Source organism: Anolis carolinensis, chromosome 2, assembly GCF_035594765.1.
Source record: "Anolis carolinensis isolate JA03-04 chromosome 2, rAnoCar3.1.pri, whole genome shotgun sequence".
Lineage (NCBI taxonomy): Eukaryota > Metazoa > Chordata > Lepidosauria > Squamata > Dactyloidae > Anolis > Anolis carolinensis.
Genome location: NC_085842.1, coordinates 121,323,391 through 121,345,206, shown reverse-complemented (window position 1 = coordinate 121,345,206; position 21,816 = coordinate 121,323,391). Strand labels below are relative to the sequence as shown.

Below are 21,816 nucleotides of genomic sequence, written 5' to 3'. Positions count from 1 at the left end.
GGAGACAGTGCTACTGTGCCAAAGGTTCGACAATCGTAAATGTGAACACTAAAATGTACAAGGCTGTAAGTCTAGCTTACAACTTAACAATTAGTTATTAGGATGCAAGTCTGTCTCCTGCAAAACAAGCTTCTATCACTCTTTTGAGAAGCTTCTTCTCAGATACATCTTTTAGTGATAGTTTCAAAATATCTTTTTACTTTACAAGTTGCAGAAGACCTTTTGCAAAAAAGAGAGATGCTAGCTTCTTATGGAATTCATGTGACTATCAGCATATGGCGTGATACTCCCGAGTTCACTCTAATCTAGCGACCCCCCCTTCTCTCTGTGTGTAACACACACTTCCTGACTTTCTAAACATATGAATAGTTTCCATTTCCTGCTGGCCTCATTACTCAAAGACTGAAGTCTAGCAGAAGTTCAAAATGAAATATTTTCCCTAAATGAACACTCACTACTATATATGATGGAGAAATCAGGCAAACATAACCGATTATCAATCTTGGCTATTTTTATTTCCATGCTTAAACTGCAGAACACCATACAGCACAAAAGAGAGGCAATTAGGTCAGATCAATCTGTGCTTGGGGGGAAAAGACCAGAAAAAGCGTGCTCTTCATTTTCAGCAGTATGTCAAGATAGAAATACCAAATTTCCTCCTTGTAAAATTGCAATTTGCAAGCCCAAACTAAACATACTATAGTGAATAAAATAAACATGATGTGGACCAATGTAGTTGGCCATAAACCAGCACACTCTTATTATTTCTATAAAACTAATACAGAGCACAATATCTAGGTAGGAAACTTGAATAGAGATGAATTACAATTTATAGTTAACTGATAAGGTAAAGGTTTCCCCTGACATTAAGTCCAGTCATGTCTGACTCTGGGGGTTGGTGCTCATCTCCATTTCTAAGCCATTGTCCGTAGACACCTCCAAGGTCATGTGGCCGGCATGACTGCATGGAGCACAGTTACCTTCCTGCCAGAGCGGTACCTATTGATCTACTCACATTTGCATGTTTTCGAACTGCTAGGTTGGCAGGAGCTGGAGCTAACAGCGGGCACTCAAGCCGCTCCCGAGATTTGAACCTGGGACCTTTCGGTCTGCAAGTTCAGCAGCTCAGCGCTTTAACGCACTTCGCCACCAGGGCATCCAGTTAATATATTCAATCAATAATGATATATTCAAGGAAACAAACTACCTTTCTTTTGTTGCTTCAGTGATAAGATTTTTAATGACATAATTCAAGTCAAGTCACTTGGCCTCCTTCTACATCCACTCTGCTGTTATGCAATTTCCCAAATGAGGTGCAAATCAGACTAAATTTTGTTATCATCTTTGGTTAAAAGCAGTTGCAAAGCTTCAGGTACAGTCAGTAATTTCCCAACAATCTGAGCTGATGAACATCTATCAGTTATAAAGAACACCCCATCTTTCCTAATGTTTTTTTAATGTTTTCTCTCTCTTTCCTTCATGGTTGTGATGGAAGGTACTCCACAATATGAAAAGGGATATAAAGGTAAAGTTACATAAAGATTCTCATGTATTCTGTGTCCAGAATAATCCTGTGCCCAGTTCCAGGCACCACAATTCAAGAAGGATATTGCCAAGCTAGAACATGTCCAGAAAAGGGTGAACAAAGTGGTAAAAGGTCCGGATCCCATGCCCTATGGGGAGCAGCTTAGGGAGATTATTATGTTTAACTTGAAGAAGAGAAGTTTAAGTGGTGACACTGTGAAAGAATATCACATTAAGAAAAGAGCAAGGTTGTTTTCTGCTGCTCCAGAGATAAAAATATGAAACAATAGATTCAAAGTACAGGATAAGAGATTCCAAATAAATATTAGGAAGAACTTCTTGATAAGAGCTGTTCAGCAGTGGAATATACTGCCTTTGTGTGTGGTAGGGTTTCTTCCTCTGAAGGTTTTTAAACAGAGGCTGGATGGCCATCTGTTGCCAGAACTTTGCGTGTTCCTGCATGGCAGAGAGTTGGACTGGGTGGATTTTGCAGTCTCTCAACTGAATGGTTTTACGACAGTGACATAAAAATAATACAGGGACTAAATATTACGACTACTGTGCCAAATCTGTATTTTATCACAAGCACCAATTTAATGAACTCTATGAAACCATGTTTTTCTCCCACTCTATTTGTACGAATGGCTGTAACATTCTCCCCCACCCTTTAAAATAACTAAACTTGCTACAGCATCCAAACAAAAAGCCTAACGCAATCCCAAATTCTTCAGCAGTGTCTTTTAGGTTTTAGAGGCAGAAAAGCAGGCTTTCCCAGAGCTAAATTAATACTTTCGCTTCCTACTCCTTCTGTTCCTGGAATCTTGAACCCATTGTTCCCTCAATGCTCTCCATCTGCTCAAGAACCAGTGTCAACACACATGGGACATGCCAGGCAGCTGCAGCGGACAGATGCCAAACTCTGGAATGCACGCTTCCTATAGTACCTTCTGTCCCATCAGCCAAGTATATTGGCAACTCTTTTTGAGCAACTATATGGCTCATTGTTGGACGCAGCTAGGAAGTTAGCAAGAAGGGAGGAAATGAAGCCAACAGAAGGTCGCACTGCGATCTGAATTCCCCTAAACCACAATCCTCATGTATGGTGCTTGTCAGGAGCATGAAGATACTAAAATGGAACAGCTCCAAGATCTTCACTGTGTCAGAATGGCCAGGTTTTTGGCATGTCCACTAGAAGCATTGTAGAATTAATGCAGTTTGACACCACTTTAATTGTCATGGCTCAGTGCTATGGAATCCTGGGAGTTGTACTTTGGTGAGGCACTGAAACTCTTTGGATGAGAAGGCTAAAGACCTTGTAAAATTACAACTCCAATGACTCCAGTGCATCCAACCATGGCAGTTACAGTGATGTCAAACTGCATTAAGTCTACAATGTAGATGCACCCTAGGACACTATCTGTTCAACTGGAGGTTGTTCAACTCCATATACCAGAATATATGGAGCCAGGCAGGAGGTCCTGTCTCTTTCCACTCTAACCCTCTATTTATACATTTACAAACAAACGCTCCTTCTAATATTACAGGTGTCAAGTGGGAACTTGTAGGCATCCCTCCTGTCATTCTGGAGTAAAATCACCCCTTTGGTTTTTTTTTGGGTTTTTTTGCTAAAGAAGCATTTGCAATAGCAAGGGACACACAGCCTTAAAGAACTTTTCATGGATCTTCCCCACGATATACAGAAAGAGAACTCACTGTAAGGTCAAGACAGACTTATACGCTGTGCCACTGACCTAGATTCTTCGGAGTGCCTTTCTAACTGTTTAGAAACACAGAAACACCAGGTTTCATTTAGGAAGAAAAGCTTCATTCTCACAGCAAAGTCCCAACTTCAGGAGGGGAAGGGGAAAAAAAAAAGTTCAGGAAAGGCTAAGTCTCCAATTAATGAACATCCAGAAATGACAAACTAAGTAAACTCAGGGTCGGTATTTGAATGGGCCTGTTTAAAAATAAACGGGGCATTTTTTCCAGCACTGGCATACCAGAAACACCTACTGGAGACGCTTTTCCTGCTAGAAGGGAAAATAGTCTCATTGGAATAAAACATCCAAGCAGGAATCTTTTTTTATTCAGACAGGACTTTAAAAGCAAACAAGCTTGGTGTTTTTAACTGAGCAGTTTTTCAGAGTTTTTAAAATCTCTTGAAAATGCATTTGATTCTTATACTTAAGTGTGGATGGTTTTAATATTGTACTGCAGGCTGCGTTTCAGAGGAAGGGCCTGGCAAGTCCACCCCTTCTTGCCTAAGAAAACCCTCTGAAATGCACGCAGTGGCAGTAAGTCAAGTGATGACTTAAAGTTAAATGCAAACGCTCAAATAGTTGACTTTGATTTCAAATTTTTACATATTTGACATTGTATTTTTCTTTTAAATTGTGAGCTGTGTTGAGTTCCAATTTGGGGGGGGGGGAGCAGGCAATAATGGTAATAGTAATGATAACAACTGTCAGGGGTTCTAGGTAGTCAAAAAAAGCCCCTCATGTTCTTGCAGAAGGGACTCTATTAGTTCTGGTCAAGGAACCTGGTATACAAAAGCACAGTTGCCGTGGTCTTCTATTTGAACAACAAAACACACAGAGACTTTTGTTCTTTCGCAAATAAGCAGGAAGGTTTACCTAGAGAATCCATTGAAATCCACAAGCATGTGGACAATTTCGACAAAAAGGAAGAAACCATGAAAATGAACAAAATCTGGCTACCAGTATTAAAAAAAACTCTAAAATCATGACAGTAAATAAAAACAACACTCAGAAGACAATGGAATTCCAGACAAGAAACAATCAAAGCCCATTAACACCTCCCAACAAAGGATTCCCCCTGGCAGGAAACTATCAGGCTATGAAGTTGAAAGGCTATTTAATGCTAATCAAGCTGGCCAATTGCTACATTCACACCTGCCTCAGGCAGACAAGAGTTCTTTCTCCCAACCTGGACTTTCCACAGATATATAAACCCCACTTGCCTAGTTTCCAACAGACCTCACAACCTCTGAGGATGTCTGCCATAGATGCAGGTGAAGGATCAAGAGAGAATGCTTCTGGAACATGGCCATACAGCCCGAACAACTCACGCAACCAGAAAGCATTCAACAACACAAGGAGGCTTTTCTTTCTGCAGTGGTATACAAAATATACAAACTTTACAGTTTCTTCCTACCACTCACAGTAGTAATTCTCCAAATCGCCATCTCATCAAACTTATTCAGTATAACTGCAACCTATATATAACTCCCATTGAATTAAACACCACACCTTAATTACAGTGGCTTAACTCTTCTACAGGTGGTTAGGCCAGAGGTATTCACTCTGCTCTCACTTAGACCAGTGGTTCTCAACCTGTGGGTCCCCAGGTATTTTGGCCTACAACTCCCAGAAATCCCAGACAGTTTACCAGCTGTTAGGATTTCTGGGAGTTAAACACCAAAAACATCTGGCAACCCAGAGGTTGAGAACCACTGACTTAGAAATGTCAGGTAATGGCCAAATCCTGGGGGCAACAACAATAAGGCTTTGTAATTGTCATGACATTGATGGTAACCAAATTAACTAACACATTCACACAAGCCCCCCTCTCTCTCCTCTGACTTAGAATCACAGAGTTGGAAAAGACCACATGGGCCATCTAGTCAGGAAAAACACAATCAAGGCACTCTGGACAGATGGCCATCCAGCCTCTGTTTAAAAGCTTCCAAGGAAGCAGCTTCCACCACACTCCTCTGTCCCATAAGCCATCACCCACCAAGGAGAGAGGCAGTGGCTGGGCCTCCCCTGCCAAAAAATGTACAGTAGAGTCTCACTTATCCAACATTCGCTTATCCAACGTTCTGGATTATCCAACGCATTTTTGTAGTCAATGTTTTCAATACATCGTGATATTTTGGTGCTAAATTCGTAAATATAGTAATTACTACGTAGCATTCCTGCATACTGAACTACTTTTTCTGTCAAATTTGTTGTATAACATGATGTTTTGGTGCTTAATTTGTAAAATCATAACCTAACTTGATGTTTAATAGGCTTCTCCTTAATCTCGCCAACACATTCGAATCCAACATATTCGCTTATCCAACGTTCTGCCGGCCCGTTTATGTTGGATAAGTGAGACTCTACTGGACTGTATATGCTCAGCGTTGTCCCAGTTCAACTCCGCGTTCTACTCAAACCCGCTTCTGGTCCCCTCGCGTCCACACAGCCGCTTCGACGCCCGCGAAGTCTAAAAGTCTAGATCCACTCGTGGAGCCGAGTCTTAACGCACTTTAATTGCCCCGCTCAAAGCTATGCCAAGGGAGAGGCCACGTACGCGTGAGGATCATGGTGCCCTTTCGTCGTCGTCGTCCTCCGGCTTCACTCGCCTCCTCCTCCTCCTCCTCCCGCCATCCGCCCGATGAAGTAACCGGGGCTGCCCTTGGACGAGTCCAGCTGCGCCTCCGCCGCGGAAAGGAGAGGAAGGGAGGCGCAGAAAGCAAGCCTCCTCCCCGCTTGTCTCTCTGCGGGAAGGAAGGCAGGCAGGCAGGCAGGCAGGCGGCCAGGCAATGAGGCCCCTCCTCCTCCCCAGAACCAGGCGGAGGAGGGATGCCGCTTCCCCGGAGCGCCGTCCCGCCAAGAGGGGCCGGGGCTGCAGGGAGGGAAAGAGGCCCCTGGCGCCGCCCACTGCCCTCCCGCCACGCCAGGGGACCCCGGGAGGGAAAGCGTCAGGCCAAGGCCTTTGGCCAAACTCCCCACCTTCTTATTCCTTAAACCCAGGCAGTCAAAGTGGTCTCAAACTGAATTACTTCTACAGTGAAGAAGCAGGCACCCCCAGTGTTGCCCAAAAAAAACCTCTAATGCTGGGCTGTAGCCAAAGGGGGGGGGGGGTTAAGGGTTCAAACCTCCCCCCCCCTGAAAATTTTCAGGTTTTTTTTAAAGGGGTTTACTCATGAATCTTAACTGATTAACCAAATCCCTATGAGTGTCCACTGAAGTTTATCGATGGAACCTGATTTCGAAATTATTTTGTGTTATGGAACTCCACTTCATGATTAGCTAAAAACAAATCAACCCCCCCCCCCGAATTTTTTTTCCAGGGGTTGGTGTTCATCTCAATTTCTAAGCCGAAGAGGTGGCGTTGTCCATAGACACCTCCAAGGTCATGTGGCCAGCATGACTGCTTGGAGCGCTGTTACCTTCCTGTCAGGGCGGCACCTATTGATTTACCCATATTTGCATGTTTTCAAAATGCTAGGTTGGCAGAAGCTGGGGCTAACAGCGGGAGCTCATCCCGCTGTCCCAATTCAAACCGCCAACCTTTCAGTCAGCAAGTTCAGCAGCTCAGCGGTTTAACCAATTGTTAAAAACCACATAGACAAGATGACTGATTATGGTGGCAGAAACTCTGAAACAGTGGCAGAAATGGGTTGGAAGTGTAACTAGTTGTATTGTCGAAAGCTTTCATGGCCATAATCACTGGGTTGGGGTGAGTTTTCCGGGTGATATGGCCATGTTCCAGAAGCATTCTCTCCTGATGTCTTGCCCACATCAGAGGTTATGAGGTATATTGGAAAACTAAGCAAGGGAGGTTTATATATCTGTGGGAGGTTTATATATCTGTGGACGTTCCACAGATATATAAACCTCTCTTGCTTAGTTTTCCAATATATCTCACAACCTCTGAGGATACCTGCCATAGATATGGGTGAAACATCAGGAGAGAATGCTTCTGGAACTTGGTCATACAGCCCAGAAAATGTACAACAACCCTGTAACTAATTACTCTTGTATTTCAACCTGTGAAAAGGCATCTTAGCCCATCTTGAAGATTCAACTATCTAAGGCCTCTTCCACACAGCTGTATAAAATCCTCATTGAACTGGATTATATGTCAGTGTGGATTCAGATACTCCAGTTCAAAGAAGTTATTGTGGATTATCTGCCTTGATATTCTGGGTTATTTGGCTGTGTGGAAGAGCCCTCAATTGATGTGTCATTTTGCTCCTTGCCTTAGGCAGCAACATGTCTTGGGCTTGCACTACATGCCATACAGTTTGTGCCAGTAGGATCTTCACTGAGGAACGAACTAACACTACTAGATCCTCATAACATAGTTGACTAGAAGTACATAATATATCCATTTCACACTGTTCAGGCAGTCCCCGAGTTAAAACATCCAATTTAGAAATGACTCATAGTTAAGAACGGCAGTGAGACAACAAGAAGTGAGATAAATATACTTCTAGAAAGGGAATATCACTCCTGAAAGCACTATCATAGGGGAAAGGTTTCTCTACTGAAGCTTTATCACTAATCTTTGTTTCCAAAACAAGCCATTTTTTTTCAAAATCCAATTATCACAGCGACAAAGTAAAGTGAAATCTTCTGAATGGGCACAGACAGCAAAACAAACACCACAGGGATGTTAGCCCTTCCCTATGCTATCCAAAGCTAAAAGATATATGGTGTATGTTTATCTGGAGTTACAGTTTAAAAAGTACCTACTCTGACTTAAGAACAAACCTACAGAACGCATCTTGTTTGCAACTTGGGGGCTGCCTGCATATACATTTTAGACATATATATGTGGACAGAGAGACATCTCAGCCAGGTCGTGATCTTGGTGTCTCCAAGATGCCAAACTCTGCCTAAGAAAAGTTTCTGCCTGATGCCTTCATAAGCCAACCAGAAACATTGCTGGCCACATTTACTACCAGACAGTAATCTTAACACATAAGGCAGCTTCATGTACATGAAGTTCCAACCATATGTCTGAAGGCAAACCCAAACCCTTGAAATTTCTTAAAAGTCTCTCGGGAAAAAGATTCCACAGCTATGTAGAAAACATAGCTATTTGAGTGAGGCCACTTGCTGGCAGCTTGACTAACATTCTTTGAAGTTCACTGGGTATATAGGGATTTGGAAGATGTCCATTTGTTCCATCACCAGCACATATATCCCATCTAAATTCAGTTTATCAAGTGACAAATCCTCACAAATGCCAGAGCTCTGTAGATTGTCCAAGGGCTTCTTTCTCCAGTACATTTCTTAAAACCAGATGATCTGACCATGCACATAACTTATGCTATGTTTCAACAAGGGCTTGTCAGACAACCCCATTGACTCCATTGGAAAAGCTGTGGATGGAATGATAATGAACTGAAGTTTAACTCAAAGCTAAAGCTCCAGTTACGCAGAATTAAGTACTAGTACAGAGCTAAAAATGCAACTTTGTCAGAAGTGAGCATTGCTTTCCCCCACAACAAATACGATGGGTGTCAAAATGGTTTTGATTTGTTTTTGATTTGTTTTAATACAACACTCACATATTTGATTCAAATATGCATTTGAAGTGTTCAAAAAGCTTTCACTTGGATTTTGTATTTTCAAATTAAAAAGATGACTCAAATCATATGAGCAAGTAATCCAATCCTACGGTTGTGGAAACCATATACGGTAATGCCCAATTTCAACTTTATTGGTATGTCCCTAGAGTAGCTTCTGACTTCTGGCAATCCAAACTTATAGGGTTTTTTATTGTGAAGTTTACAAGCAACAATTTTACATTTCTTATTACAATAAAGATGGTCTTTTCTCGATATAAGAAAATACATAAATCACAGCTTATAACCAGTATGCCAGGGTAATGATGGGGAAGGGTGGGTATCGGGGAGATGGGAGAGGGTAGGGGATATGTGACGTCGACACACAATGTGAATAGCAGTATTGCAAAGAAGAAGAAAAAAATAAAATAAAATAATAATGAAAAAGAAAAAAAATACAAAAAAACCAAACAAAAATACACATTTGTTTTATTTATGTAGTTAAACCAAATTTAACTACCCTTACTTTATACTATTTTCCCAGGTAATTTCCTTAATCCAACTTTATATGTAAATTTATTTTCTCTTTTTGTAAGTATTCTTTCATAGGTTTCCAGTCAGTTTTGTTTAATGATCTATCCTGTGCTAGTTTTGTGTTAATAAGTCCATGTTCATCATGTCCATTACTTTGTTGAGCCATTTCTCCATAGTAGGTATTTCTTCTGATTTCCATACTTGTGCCAGCACTATTCTCGCTGCCGTGATGAGAAAGAATATTAGTCTGTCTATATTTTTATCTATCTGTTTGTCAATAATCCCCAATAAAAAGCATTCTGGCTTAAATTTGAATTTTTTTTGGTACAATTTTTTATCATTTGTTTATGTATTTCTTGCCAGAATTTTTTGATCTTCTTGCATTCCCACCACATATGTAGAAAGGTGCCGGTGTGCTTTCCACATTTCCAGCATGTTCCCTGTGTTTTCCCTCTATTAACTTTAGCAAGCTTATTTGGTGTCAAGTACCACATATGGAACATTTTATACCAGTTCTCTTTTATTTCCGTAGCATAGGCCCACCTCAACTTTTTACCCATATCTCCTCCCACTGGCATAAGTATATTGTGTGTCCTATCGCTCTGGCACATTTTATCATTACTTCTTTTATTTGATCTTTCTCTATAGCCCAGGTGAGTAGTTGTTTATATAATAATCTTATTAGTTTGGTGTTAATTTTCAAAATTTTATCCCAGAATTTCTCTGTTGTTTCAAATCCTTTTTCTTTGTCTTCTTTATAGTCTTCTTTAATCTGCCAATACTGAAGCCAGTTAATTGCTGGGTCTATTTTTTATTTCTTCATGTGTTTTTAGTTTTGGCTCTTGATTGGTGAGTATTAGTAATTGTTTATATATAAGCCATTTTTCTCCGGTGGTTTCTCTTCTGTGATTTGCTTCATTTGGTGAAAACCACATGGGAGTTTTGGCATGGAATCTAGTTTTATATTTTTCCCAAACTCTGATTAAGGCGGACCTTATAAAGTGATTTTTGAAACTTTTTTCTATTTTTATTTTTTCTTTCCAAAGATAACTGTGCCACCCCCTTCTTAGATCTTCTCCCTCCAATGCTAGAATTTTTTTCTTCTCTAATGTGGCCCAGTCCCGCACCCAAGTCAGTGCTGCCGCCTTGTAGTATAACTCCAGATCAGGGAGTCCTAGTCCTCCTCTGGTCTTGTCATCTTTTAAACTTTGGATTTTTATTCTTGCCTTTTTATTATTCCAGATGAACTTTCTAATATCTTTGTCCCACTCTGCAAATATAATTTTAGATCTTACTATTGGTATTGTTTAAAATATATATAATACTTCAGGTAGAATATTCATTTTAACAACGGCTATTCTGCCTAGAGGTGATAAGTTCAGGTTATTCCATCTTTTCATTTTCTCTCTTATCTCTGTCCATTTTTTTCATAATTATTTTTCAAGAGTTGGGCATTACTTGCAGTAATCTCTATTCCTAAATACTTTACCTTCCTTACTATCTTTATTCCTGTATGTTATTCCTGTTATTTCTTATTTTTAGTCCTTTCAGGTCGTTATTTTTTCTTATGCTTGTTAATAAAATCTCCAAAGTCATTATAAAAATTAGTGGAGAGAGAGGACACCCCTGTATGGCCATTTATTATAATACTTGTGGGTTGTTGTGAATAAATTACTTATAGGGGTTTTTTGACAAGATATGTTTCTTTCCTCAGATGTTGAGAGAGTGTCACTTGCCCAGTGTTATCCAGTGTTATGCAGACGGGGATTCCAAAACTGGTCTCCAGTCATAACCCCGTGCTCAAACCACCACATCATCCTGTGAACACCTGCCCATTTTCAGGCTCCATGACCAAAATAGTGGCACTACAAACAGTGCCACATTCATCATAGAGTCATAGAATAATAAAGTTGGAAGAGACCAGATGGGCCATTAGTCCAACCCCCTGCCATGCAGGAAAAGCACAAACAAAGTATACCTGACAGATGGCCATCCAGACTCAGTTTAAAAGTTTCCAAGGAAGGAGCTTCCATCACACTCTAAGGCAGAGGGTTCCACTGTTGAACAGCTTGTACACTCAAGAAGTTCTTCCTAATGTTCAGGTGGAAGCAACATCACTGTAAAACAGCTTCCAATGTTCACCAGTAGAATCTGAGCCTCTGGTGGTGCAATGGGTTGAACACTTGTGCCGGCAGGACTGATTACGTGAAGGTTGGGTTGCTGATTGGAAGGTTGCTGGTTCAAATCCAGCCCAGGGAGAGCATGGATGAGCTCATCTGTCAGCTCCAGCTCTATGCGGGGACATGAGAGAAGTCTCCCACAAGGATGGTAAAAACATCAAAAGCATCCAGGCATCCCCTGGGCAATGTCCCTACACACGGCCAATTCTCTCACACCAGAAGTGACTTGCAGTTTCTCAAGTCGCTCCTGACACAAAAAAAACCCGGTAGAATCTATTCAACAATGCCAATATAGTTCTGAAAATGCAATAGAAATGCTTGTATTATGTTTCAACATGTTTGTACCCTTGCAGTACATTTACACATCTTAAGCTGCACATATTTAATTTACTGATGCAACTGAATTGGGCATTTCCTACTTCTGTATTAAAATACAATGGCTAGTACATCCCTTGAAGCAAAAATTGCTTAAACTTGCCAGAAGTGAGTAGCATAGGCCATCTGTCAGTTTTTCTGGTGATTCAATTTACTCCAGCTGAATGTAAATTGACACAATATCTTTGCATAACACAACAGTTAGCCTTCCAATGTCCTGTTATTTGTTTAAGATCAGCTTCCCAGATCAGCAAACTCTGATAAGAGTACGTAGGCATATTTCTTTTTACACTTAACTTTCTGCACAGAAAACTAGTTCACATAAAAAAGGTTCAGGAGCCTCAAAATCAATAATACTATGTTAGTTCCTAAAAGATGTTACACTACAAAATCAAATATTTTAATTCTACATTTAATTACCTAAGAGTCAGTTCCTTGGAACCACTCAGATGGTCCTCAATAGTTGTGATCATTATCCCCATCAAGGTCTCATAGAAAACTATGATCACATCACCACTCCTACACTATGCCTTTTCAGCTAAGATCATATTCAGGGAGGAAACAATACTGAGGAGAAATCTAGGCATTTTTCACCCTGAGGCCTGATTGAATGTCCTGATAAAACTTTCTAACACATCAGGGAAACCCTTGGTGATCTTTCACATATCTAATAGCAACAATTGCAGGCTTGCCACCAATTGTTAAGTAAAGGAACCAAAAACAATACCCAGCAACTGTACATGTATGATAAGCAGGCATATCACAGTCATACTTTGCATTTTATAAGCATTTATTCTGCACAGGATCCTAGAGCAAATTAATCCTGAACTCTCAGACACATGACTAAACTGGACACATCATGAGACAATGTGACTTATTGGAAGATTTATTTAGAGAGGCGTTGCCATTGCCTTCCACTGACGAATGTGGGTTTCCATGGTACAGCAGCAAGTTGAATTTTGATCTTCAGAGTCATAATCGAATGTTCACATTACTAGAGTTAGCTCTCTGTATCCACGGAGTCAACTATCCAAGGCTTAACTATATTTTCTCCTCCCACCCAAATTCCCAAAAGCAAACCTTGATTTTACCATTTTATAAAGAGCTATGGTGGTGCAATGGGTTTAAACACTTAAGCCGGATGGACTGCTGACCTGAAGGCTGGGTTGCTGATGTGAAGGTTGAAGGTTCAAATTCGTAAGATGGGGTGAGCTCCTGTCTGTCAGCTCTAGCTTGTGGGGACACGAGAGAAGCCTCTAGATTGTGGGGACATCTGAGCATCCCCTGGGCAACGTCTATGTAGATCGCCAAATCTCTCACATCAGAAGCAACTTGCAGTATGTTCTCAAGTTGTTTCTGACACAATTTTTAAAAAACAATTTTATACATCATTTTAATATGTCATTGTATATAATGGCACTTGAACATTCACACATTTTGGTATCATGGGGAGAAAAAAATCAATGCATACCAACCCACTATAGATCATACTGGCTCTCTACAATATACATGTGTAAGTTGTATAGTATAGATGTAAACTCTGTGGTCAAATACTTATCAAATGAAAAAAGTTCAATTCGGGACAAGTCACCTAGATTTATTCATAGTAAACACAACTGTTCATAACCACTGTAATTGGTGACACAACTAGTAATTGTTGGAAATTTGCTATATTAGTCATTCCTGTAGTCTTTCTTCAAGTCCAAACGAACAGAATTAAATGTCTTGGATAGTCAGTGTTATGCCTAGGCATTTATATGTTAATATGTTGGTTTCTCTGCATCTTTTAAAGTATTTGGTGCTTCATTTATTTTTGACATTTCAAAGAGTTGCAGTGTTGCTACCTAAGGTGAAATGGTGCCAAGAAACCATTAAAGCAGACCCTGCCATCAAGCGGGACAAACACTGAAGAAAAAGAAGAGGAATTGTTGCTGCTTATTTGATTATAAAATGCTTGTGTTTGTTTTTCTTTGTACACTGCCTTGAGTGCTTCTGTATGTACATTTTTAGGCTAAATGACTGTTTTTGCAAAATGCTGAGAGGCACCCAGTTTGACTCACCAGCATATATGGAGCTGAATCATATATGAGTCGAAGGTATATGTCTACACATAACATTATAGGGAAAGGGTGATGTATTCCCAGTATTATATCACGTTCAAGTTCTTCTTGTGTTGCAATCGGGTGTCCCAATTTGGCTGGCTATAATGATGATAACTTTTACTTTGCCTATGTGGATTTTGTCTAGACATGGTCTGATCTGACCAAAAGCAATCTCAGTCTTTAGGGTTGCTCAACTGTTTTAGAATATTTCAAAAATTTCCAGGTTTTGTTTGTGGTAAGAACCATTGCTTTACTTCCAAAGAAATACACAATAAAAGAATCCAAAAACACTGGGAAAGTATATGGAACAGCACAGCTCATTTCTATGTTTTTTTTTATCCGCTGCTTTTAATCAGCCTGTTGGGGGTCAGACTGTAGTTTGAAAAAAAATCCTATGCACACTGTAACCATATCTTATTTGTGTTGCAAAAAACATGAAAGAACAAAAAAATATTTAAAATGAAGAACTATTTTAACCAATATAAATTTAATAGTGTTTCAGTGGGAATTGTGGGCTTGCTTTTGGCCGATGAGATAGTCACGTTGTTATTGTTGTTGTGTGCCTTCAAGTCAAATCAGATTTTGATGGTGATTTTTAAACTTCCACTCTATGTCTAACTTTTGTTTTGTGTATTTTAATATGTACTAGCAAGTAAACAGTTAAAATAATTTATTTCAAAACTGGGTAACTTTTCAAACATTATAATAAGATTTGGGAATAAATTACTTTTAAAGAGTAACTTTCCAAACTCTAATATCTGGCTCTACCTTTCACTATGATCAAGGAAGAAGGCAAAGGTCTCTCCCCTGGAAGTTATTGGTTTAGAACAGGGGATCTCAAACTTTTTCAGCCACAGAGCCCTTTTTGAAGCAAATGTTTCTTATGGAATCCCAATAAATGTTTATATATTATATTATATTAAAGATAAAGATTTCCCTATGATATTAAGTCTAGTTGTGTCCGTCGTCCGACTCTGGGGGGTGGTGCTCATCTGCATTTCTAAGCCAAAGAGCCAGCATTGTCCATAGTTGCCTCCAAGGTCATATGGCTGGCATGACTGCATAGAGTGCTGTTACCGTCCCACCGGAGCGGTACCTATTGATCTACTAACATTTGCATGTTTTCGAACTGCTAGGTTGGCAGAAGCTGGGGCTAAAAGTGGGAGCTCACCCTGCTCCTCAGATTTGAATCGCCAACCTTTTGGTCAGCAAGTTCAGCAGCTCAGTGGTTTAACCACTGTGCCACCGGGGACACCTATATTATATTATATTTAATTTATATATATACTAGCTGTGCCCGGCCACGCATTGCTGTGGCGAAGTATGGTGGTATGGGAGATAAAGTATTAAGGAATTGGTGGTAGTTAAGGTAAAGGGCAAAGGCTTTACCTTACATTAAGTCCATTATAAATGGGTTATATAGCTCTGTGGAAGGGCCTTGAGTCTACACTGCCATATAATCCAGTTAAAATCAGATAATCTGTATTTTATAGGCAGTGTGGAAGAGGCCTAAGTGAGGCCTAACTCTGCCTGTCCCCTGGGCTGAGTGGGTTGCTAGGAGACCAAGTGGGCAGAGCTTAGACTTCTAACTGGCAGCAATTGGATAAAAACAATTATTCCTTTCCCTGTAATTAGGACTTTTTTTTCTTTTCTTTTTGTTGTATCAACCTTGAGGCGTGGATGATGGGTTGTGTTGTCAAATTTCGAGGTTGGGGGATCTGTAGTTTTGTTGTTTTGTTGGTCGCCGTGATGCCATCACGCTTTTATATATATAGATGTTATGGAAATATGCTTTATTATGTGTATTCTATGGAGTGTTTTAAAATGTTTATGTGTTTTGATTATGTGTTTTAGCAGTGTTGTAACCTTCCTCAAGCTGTGAGGAGAGGCAGGTAAGAAATAAAATATTATTATTATTATTATTATTATTATTATTATTATTATTATTATTATTATTATTATTGCAGCCCTAAGTCTAAAGTTTAGGGTGGGGGGGGGGGGGCGAGTAAATGAACTTGGAGGGCTGCCTCTGGCTTGCCAGCCTTAGTTGGAGGTTAAAAACATCTGGGGATCCCAGGTTGAGAACCACTGATACAGCTAATACCCCTCACAAACATAGGACTTAACTGAATGAGCCATCATTTATTTCCCCAAGGAGGGAGAAATACCTCTAGACCATGTTTTTAAAAAAAGCACAGGTGAGCAACATAGGCCCATTAGTGAATGAAGTCTAATATTTTTATGCTACTTGTTTCCAAAATATTTATTAATCTGATTTGAACAAGATTTACAAATGTAAGTATCTGTTGGTGCACATTTTTCAATGGTCACAAAGTTTGCCAGCTCAGAACATCTTATTTTTCCAGTATGGTGTATAAATAGGATTCCGGCCTATAAAATACAGTTTGTATAATACATTCATCAAAGCTATTTAATCTGTGTTGTTCAAAATCACAAGAGGTTTAAAAAAGTTGTAAGCTGCTTACACTTTAGAGTTTGATAACAAAGGCATCCCTAAATTCAACTTGGCTCTTAAACTGCCAGTGTTTTAAAAAAACCCTGAGATATTAAAAGTGCACTAGGAATTCTGTCCCTTAAGCACAGTATGCTGGGTATCTGTATACTGGAAGTAAGATTTTAGGACATATATACCCTTATTTGGATAAATAGAACCTTGTGAGTCCTTTCGCAACAAATTCCCAAACTATTTAAAGATTACAACATATTCTTCCCAACTAGAGCAAACGGGGACAACCACAACTGCTAAATCTGCTTTTGCTGACTTGTCAAACCTCTACCTCAGTTCCAGATTGTCTTATTTTTAATGCAATCCTACAGATTATTTTAAATCAAACCTGGCCCATCTCTCTAAAAGGACAAAACTGAACTATCTGGTTTCTTTCAATCTAATTTAAAAATCAGAGATAGGGCTGCGTGAAATAACATTTCCGAGGATGAGAAAGTTTTTCCTCAGTCCAGTCATTAAGCACTTAAGACCTTTTCAAGTTTCTCTTCTAATAAAGGCAGGCATGTAGCAGGCAGGGGGGGGGGGGGCTTGAGGGGCTTCACCCCCCCCCCCTGAAATTCTCAGGGTGGTCAGCGAGAAGGCCTTACATTTATTATTAAACTGTTATGTTTATTCATATCATGATCTGGTCACCATGCTTAATATATCCCATATGCATGGGGGTATTGGGATAATGATACAAAAGTTTTGCTAGGGTAGATCCTCTCTCACTCAGACTCAGCCCCCCGCAAACCAAAATCCTAGCCTCCCCCCCCCCCCCCCAATCAAAATCCTGGCTACGGGCCTGCACAGAGTCATTGACAGTGGCAATAGAAATGGTGGAGCTTAGTAGTCAGGAGTAATACCAAAACAACTGGAATAACCAGAGGAACACTTGAGCAGAGTCAAGAAACAGTGCACCTATATGCAATGGAAGTTCTACCTTCCCATGTCTTTAGAAATTCTAATAAATGCAGACTGAGAAGAATATCGCCCGTTCATACTGGACTTCCTCATTTGTCCAGAATGAACCCCTGCAGAAAAGGTCTCATAAACATGCCATTAAATTTTAAGTGTTCACATAGTAAATATACACATTTCCAGAAAATATACCCATCATCTTAATTCATCTCTCTATGGCCCCTTCTGGAGCCTCCGGTGGTGCAGTAGGTTAAACCGCTGAGCTGCTGAACTTGCTGACCGAAAGGTCAGTGGTTCGAATCCAGGGAGTAGAGTGAACTCCCACTGTTAAACTCCAGCTTCTGCCAACCTAGCAGTTCAAAAACATGCCAATGTGAATAGATCAATAGGTACCACTCCGGCGGGAAGGTAACAGTGCTCCATGCAGTCAAGCCGGCCACATGACCTTGGAGGTGTCTATGGACAACACCGGCTCTTCGGCTTAGAAATGGAGATGAGCACCAACCCCCAGAGTCAGACATGACTGGACTTAACGTCAGGGGAAACCTTTACCTTTACTACTTTTCACCCCGAAGGGTACTCAAATCAGCAGAATTGAAACTGGGGCAGATATAGTTTACTGGTGATTCACCTCTGCACCAAAATAACATTTTTGATTCTCCTGCACTATTCATTACCTTTCTCTTACATTGACAATTGCATCTTATTGGCTTGCTTGGTGGCATTAGGAACTGGAAGTATAACTTCATTCTTCTTCTTCTTCAATCACACAGTCGTTTCCGACTCTTCGTGACCTTATGGACCAGTCCACGCCTGAGCTCCCTGTCAGCCATGGCCGCCCCCAGTTCCTTCAAGGTCAAGCCAGTCACTTCAAAGATACCATCCATCCATCTTGCCCTTGGTCGGCCTCTCATCTTTTTTCCTTCCATTTTCCACAGCATCATGATCTTTTCCAAGCTTTTCTGTCTCCTCATGATGTGGCCAAAATACTTCATCTTTACCTCTAATATCCTTCCCTCCAGTGAGCAGCCGGCCATTATTTCCTGGAGGATGGACTGGTTGGATCTTCTTGCAGTCCAAGGCACTCTCAGGATTTTCTTCCAGCACCAGAGTTCAAAAGTGTCTCTATTTCTTCGCTCAGCCTTCCTTATGGTCCAGCTCTCACATCCATAGGTTACTATGGGGAATATCATTGCTTTGACTATGCGGACCTTTGTTGCCAGTGTGATGTCTCTGCTCTTCACTGTTTTATCAAGGTTGACCATTGCTCTCCTCCCAAGAAGTAGACGTCTTCTGATTTCCTGGCTGCAGTCTGCATCTGCAGTGATCTTTGCGCCTAGAAATATAAAGTCTGTCACTGCCTCTACGTTTTCTCCCTCTATTTGCCAGTTATCAATTGGTCTGGTTGCCATAATCTTGGTTTTCTTGATGTTTAACTGCAGCCCAGTTCATTGAAACTTCATTGCAGCTCCACAATTGTAAGGTTAGTATTAAGCCTAAATCAAATTACAAGTTTCAGCTAGAGTAGGTATCTAAATTAGTTGTATTAAATTAGAAATTTAATAATTTAATGTGACTTATTTATACTTGCCTCTCTTTTCATGTGGAGGGAGACACGATACTATATAAGGATATAGAAATAAAATATCTAACAATTATAATTCATTTAAATATTAAACATATTATACAATATGCTATATAATGATAGTGATATATATATATATATATATAATATTTAATTTAAATTTCAAATATATATTATTAAATAATCTATTAAACAATCATATTTATTCATAATTATTATAATATTATTAGAAATAGTAAATGTAAGTCTTGATTTAACAAGTCCCACTGATATTTTGAGTATTCTCACCAAGAGCCTTTGAAAGGAAACTTGAGTGAGCACTGCAGACTTAGAACTTCTTACTGCTCAGAAAATGAGACAAATATAGCAAAGATAGCAGATTTTCCAGTTCAGTATAACTTAGCAAAGTGCTTGTTTAAATAAAATGTTAACATTTCAGAGATGTTGGTTTTCCCCCTCATAGAGTAGTTGCATGTATACTTCTGTAATTATCTATTTATTTCATTAAATTTTTCTCTTTTCATAAAATGGTAATTGTTCCTGATTACCCAATACATATAGTCAAAGAGACTTTTTTTCAGTGAACAACATACATGAGCCACACAGACTCCTGAAACTACTCCAGCTATTTCAGACCGGCACCGTTCCAACACGTGGAGTCATTCAGAGCCAGCCCGCTCTCACATACTTGAGCTCCGATGTCATTGGAATATTTCCTACGTAAACGTGTTACCACCAGAAATTCCACTGGTTCTCCCTTAGCAGAAATATGTAAGGGAGGTGCTTGAGTACTAGCTGCATGCACAAAGCAAACTTTGTTTCACTGGCTTTGCCTGCAATTAATGTTTCTGTATCAACGTATTTTTAAACTGTACTGCTTAACAGTAGACTTTCCCCAATATAACTTATTGGATTTATCCACTGAAACCAACACGGTTACACATATGGTCATGCTGACTGGTGCATTCTGGAAATAAGTATCCAAAAGAAGAACTTTTTCAAGTTATGGCAAATATATAATGGTTTGTCATTAGATGCATCTATTTCAGGCTACTCGGTTCTCAGGAAGCTCTTGACCACCGTGAGGGTTCATAAGAAAACCCTCCTCTACTGTGATACATATCCTAAAGGAGAGGAAATTACACAAGTAAACACAGAGTTCCTCTCCACCCTGGTTAGTGCCCTAAGGGGCGTTCTCAGCATCCTCTGGAACATGCCATCCCAGGGAGAGCCTGATCTCGGCTGTGATAAGTTCTCCAAGGCATAACAGCCACCGCCACTTTGAATAGCTGGAACATAGCTACATGAACCCCATCACATGCAACTTTTGAAATTTTCTCAAATGTGCTGAACATTAAACCGAAGTGATCAATACATAAAATATACTCATTACCACTATGTTTTAAACAATATGGAAAATCACTCCCCAAACCAAACAAAATGCTTACATAGGATGAATGCCTGGCTTATAGGACACCCAATTAATCTTTAAACAAGTTAGATTTTTAACACAAAGCCCACAATCTACTGAAGTGGTTTTAAAAATCTGCACAAGAAATAATATTTCCCCTCTCTGACATTTTTAGTAGCACACAATGAGATACAATATGATCTCTGTATCTACCGGGATATGCTCCTGGACTTACTGTGAAAACAAGTAACTGTGGATAACAAGAGTCACCCTGGAAGATCTAAAAACAAGAGAGGTGTCTCTATGGTACTTTCTGATGGAAACATAATATACGATCAGCTGCGGGAACTTAGAAAAGTCTTATTTTGTCAGATGCAGGAAAATGAAACTGTAAGTATCAGGTGTCATCGTATATTTCTTTCAACTGGACTCTACTTGTTCAATTAAGGGAATCAGATATAGAACTTTTGTAGACACTGCTATCAATATGAGGGTTTGTGTGTAGCAGGAATAATGCATAGGACACAGTTTGTTGAAATAAGGAGCCCTCGGTGGCCTAGGGGATAAAAGTCTTGTGACTTGAAGGTTGGGTTACTGACCTGAAGGCTGCCAGGTTCGAATCCCACCCAGGGAGAGCATGGATGAGCTCTCTCTATCATCTCCAGCTCCATGCGGGGACATAAGAGAAGCCTCCCACAAGGATGGTAAAACATCAAAACGTCCCCTGGGCAACGTCCATGCAGATGGCCAATTCTCTCACTCCAGAAGCAACTCGGGTTGCTCCTGACACGAAAAAAAATGTTGAAATGGAAAAGGCTGCAATTTTATGGGATACAACTAATTATCCTTGACCCACAGAATGCACCTGGATTCAACTGGCTACCAGTTGATGGAAATTCATTTATCAACCAAACTGCTTGAAATTCATTTATCAACCAAACCTATTTGCTAGGTAATGCTGGAATCCACTTGTGGTTCTCTTGCTACTTAGGTGTGAGGAAGGACCACCTGCCATTGAGTGAGGAATGATCTGGTTAGCTGCACCTGGAACGTGATGTCCAGTCCACTTTCCCTTGCCTGCAGCCAAATTCACAAATGGTTGCATCTAGGACAGTGGTTCTCAACCTGTGGGTCCCCAGGTGTTTTGGCCTTCAACTCCCAGAAATCCTAACAGCTGGTAAATTGGCTGGGGTTTCTGGGAGTTGTAGGCCAAAACACCTGGGACCCACAGGTTGAGAATGACTGATCTAGGGAGTCAGGAAACACAATTTCAGAGTAGCAGTTCCATCAGAGACCTATGACCAAGCTCATTCAAGTACACCTGCATGCCTTTTTCCATACTCACTTTAATTCATACCAACTGTAATTCATA

At 40.2% G+C, this 21,816-nt stretch overlaps 1 protein-coding gene across 4 annotated transcripts in view; it reads right to left on the bottom strand.

Moving 5' to 3' along the window:
• The window catches only part of LOC100557661 (rho GTPase-activating protein 7), a 113,689-nt gene that overhangs the window by 32,365 nt on the left and 59,508 nt on the right, over positions 1–21,816 (bottom strand). The window contains exon 1 of one of the 4 annotated variants that reach the window (XM_003215127.4): positions 5,842–6,145. The exons of 1 other annotated variant lie outside the window; for it this stretch is intronic. In XM_003215127.4, coding sequence (XP_003215175.2) covers positions 5,842–5,854 — 13 coding nt within the window. In that variant the 5' untranslated portion in view covers positions 5,855–6,145. Of the gene's footprint in view, positions 1–4,705; positions 5,131–5,841; positions 6,146–21,816 lie in introns of those variants that run through there. 2 more of the 4 variants (XM_008113291.3, XM_008113301.3) reach the window with 2 other exon arrangements.